Genomic DNA, 3,469 nt, shown 5'->3' with positions numbered 1-3,469 from the left:
CAGGAGGGGCTGTGTCTCTGCAGGTGTCAGGAGGGGCTGCGTCTCTGCAGGTGTCAGGAGGGGCTGCAGCTCTGCAGGTGTCAGGAGGGGCTGCAGCTCTGCAGGAGTCACAAGGGTCTGTGTCTCTGCAGGTGCAGGAGTTACGAGGGGCTGCGTCTCTGCAGGTGTCATAGGGGCTTCTATGAAAGTGCAGGTGTGATGAGGGGCTGCATTTATGCAGGTGCAGGTGTAATAAGTGGCTGTGTCTATGCAGGTAGGTGCAAGTGTTACTAGAGGCTGTGTCTGTGGGAGTGTCATGAGGGGCTGCGTCTGTGCAGGTGCAGCAGTGATGAAGGGCTTTGTGGAGGTGTGACAGGGTCCCCTCTCTGGTCCTGTCGGATGTTGGGAGCTTGGTCATAGTAGGATAGGCCAGTGTGTTGAGAATTTGCCACAGTCAGGTCAGCAGAGAAGGAGGCCACGCTTACGTCATGATGGGCCCTCGTGTGGACTGTCCGCTTGTCCCCGGAAGTGCTGAGCTCACTCCCCTTGTTCACAGGTCCCTGAGGCTGCTTCTGAAATGGCCTGCAGAGGACTTTCTCTTGGAATTCTCAGAGACCAAAGAGCTTTGTCAATTGTAGGTGAGTTTGAGAACACCCGGAGTTCATTAGGCATGAAGCCAGCATCTAAAATCTGTGGTCAAGCAGAGACCAGTGGTGACTTTTCTGAGTAATGAGGCTTCCTCAAGTGGCTCCAAAGTCACTTCCAAAGAAGGAGTTTGAGGAAGATCCAGCTGTGGGTGGTCCTGCCCAGCAGGTGGGGGGCTCTCGGCAGCATTTGGGAACAGTGGCGATTTGAGGCTGGTTGTAGTTGACGGGGCACGGCCATTCGTGTCAGGGTTTCTGGTTGGGCCGTGACTCTGACTGACTTCCCAGGCTGTCCACGCCAAATTTCTCAGACTCAGCAGGGCTCATTCAGGGAGAGCCATCTCAGATGTTGGGAACATGGATTTTTTATCACGTTCAGATAGTAGCCTTGTCTCTGGAAGGAAGGAAACGTGATGTTTTAACATAGCAGCTTTGGTTACTAGGGGAAATTTGGGCGGCACGCATCTAGTGTGGTTCTGGGCAGTCTGATCCTGTGTGAGTTCTGGGATGCTGGCACCGGCTGTTGGGAAGCTCTGTTCTGCTGCTGGCATCTCAGCCTTTTAGTTACTAAACTGGGGTCTTACATGCTTGTCAGTTTCATGGTTTCCCTGTTCTGATTTCTTGTCTCTTGTTTTGGAAGATCTTGGTGTTTGTTATTGTCAGAGGTAGAATCGACTCAATGGAGATAAGGATTTTTCTTTTCTTTTTTTTTTTCTGTGGCGACAGGGCCTCGCTATATTGCCCGGGCTCGTCTTGAATTCCTGGGCTCAAGCGATCCTCCCGCCTCGGCCTCCCAGAGTGCTGTTACCGGTGTCACTGACCCCAGCTTCTCTCCTCCACAGTGTGTGTGGTCCTTCTCTGTTGACCACCGTGTCCTGCTCACCTCTGGATCCCACCTCCCAGGACATGGGTGGGGGTCTTTGCTGGGTTCCCACTGTTCTTTCACCATGAAACCTATTTGTTCCAGGAACTGCTGCTGGAGTTTGAATTGAAAATGCAGAAGAGGGAGCACGAATTCCGTCTGCAGACTGACAGCATGAGCAACACAGCCTTGTCCCAGGAGCTCAAGGTAACTGGGGACACCCTTGGGTCTTGAAGGTTTTTTGGTTTTTCCTTGGTCAGGTGTGGTAGCTCACACCTGTAATCCCAGCACTTTGGGAGGCCAAGGCAAGAGGATCCCTTGGGCCCAGGAGTTCCAGACCGGCAAGCAGGTGGGCCATGTGGATGTGCTGTGCCCCATGACAGGGTGGGCACTCCCATCAAAGGTGGGCACTGGGTGCCAGTTCACCTCTGCCCCCATCTGCTGTATGAGTTGATCACAGTCCTGGACACCTGCCCGTGGTGGGCATCATAATACGCAGATCAGTAGGAAAAGCAAGAGCTGAGTCTCAATGCCTGCCAGGCCAGTTGCAGCTCAGGCCGGTGCAACTCAGGCCGGGCGCAGCCGGGTCCTCATGTCGGCTGACTTGGGTGGAGCAGCCATCGTCACCACCCGTGATTCACAGGCTGGCAAACAGGCCCGGGAAGGTACCGAAGAGCTCAGTGTGCAGCTCAAGTGGCTTGCTCAGCACCGAGCCCCTTCCTAGACCCCGGCTTTGTGTTTAATTTCCTTGTTTAAATAACATGCAAATTATGTGCTAAGAAATGAAGTGCAGTTAAATTGGTCTGTTGGGCTTGGACCAATTAGGGTATCAGGGCACCCTAATGGACTGATTTTGGTGGGGTACTGAGTGCTGTCAGGGGGGTCAGTGAAGGCCAGGCGCGGTGGCTCATACCTGTAATCCCAGCACATTGGGAGGCTGAGGCAGGTGGATCACCTGAGGTCAGGAGTTCGAGACCAGCCTGGCCAACATGGGGAAACCCTGTCTCTACTAAAAATGCAAAAATTAGCTGGGTGTGATGGTGGGTGCCTGTAATCCTAGCTACTCATGAGGCTAAGGCAGGAGAATTGCTTGAACTCAGGAAGGGGAGGTTGTAGTGAGCCGAGATCGCGCCATTGCACTCCAGCCCTGGGCAACAGAGCAAGACTCTGTCTCAAAAAAAAAAAAAAAAGTCATTGAGTCTCATTTGAATTGTGTTAGGACATTCTCACTCTTTTACTGCTTCTTTGCTTCTTGAATTTTCATTTTTCTTCTCCCTCCCAATCCTGATAAAATGGCAATATGTACCCCTAATGCCTCAGTGTCTTCTAATTATCACCTCATTTTGAACTCTTTTTTATCATTCAAAGGTTAAACTACTGCACAAAGAGCTGGAGGCTCTGAAGGAAGCCGGGGCAAAGGCTGCAGAAAGTCTGCAGAGGGCAGAGGCCACCAACGCCGAGCTGGAGAGGAAACTCCAGAGTCGAGCTGCGGAGCTCCGGGACCTGGAGGCCATGAACTGCGCCCGGTGCGTGAGTCCTTCATCTCCTGAGGCCTGCTCTGTGGCAGCCTCGCAGGCCAGGATCAGAGCCTGGGGGATTCTACCTTTTCTGCTCATTCCAGGCTGGCCTTTGCTTTCATCTCACTTGCTCCTTCCACAAATATTTTTTTTCAGGGTAAAGGACTTAGAGGATAAACTTCACTCTGTGCAGCTAACCAGGAAGAAGGAAGAGGAAACATTTCAGAGGAAGTGAGTGTTTCGCCTCCCAACATCGTGCTGCATGTCAGTGCTCCCAGGAGAGGAGGGAAGTGGAACCATTGTGCTGATGCCCCAGGGAGCAGAGGGTCCCACTCCAGGGGTTGGGGCCTGGGAGCCCGCTGCTTTGCATTTCTTTGTTTCTCTTTCTTTTCTTTCCTTTTCTTTTCTTTTCTTTTCTCTCTCTCTCTTTCTTCTGTCTTTCTTTCTTTTTTTTTTTTTTTTTTTTT

At 52.1% G+C, this 3,469-nt stretch overlaps 1 protein-coding gene across 1 annotated transcript in view; it reads left to right on the top strand.

Moving 5' to 3' along the window:
- The window catches only part of CCDC57 (coiled-coil domain containing 57), a 142,921-nt gene that overhangs the window by 11,351 nt on the left and 128,101 nt on the right, over positions 1-3,469 (top strand). Inside the window, exons 4-6 of the mRNA XM_011926598.1 lie at positions 1,591-1,692; positions 2,854-3,011; positions 3,159-3,233. Coding sequence (XP_011781988.1) covers positions 1,591-1,692; positions 2,854-3,011; positions 3,159-3,233 — 335 coding nt within the window. The remainder of the gene's footprint in view (positions 1-1,590; positions 1,693-2,853; positions 3,012-3,158; positions 3,234-3,469) is intronic.

Source organism: Colobus angolensis, unplaced genomic scaffold (assembly GCF_000951035.1).
Source record: "Colobus angolensis palliatus isolate OR3802 unplaced genomic scaffold, Cang.pa_1.0 Scaffold1, whole genome shotgun sequence".
In the NCBI taxonomy this organism is placed as follows: domain Eukaryota; kingdom Metazoa; phylum Chordata; class Mammalia; order Primates; family Cercopithecidae; genus Colobus; species Colobus angolensis.
Note: the sequence above shows the minus strand (reverse complement) of the source record. Positions and strands in the feature narration are given on the sequence as shown.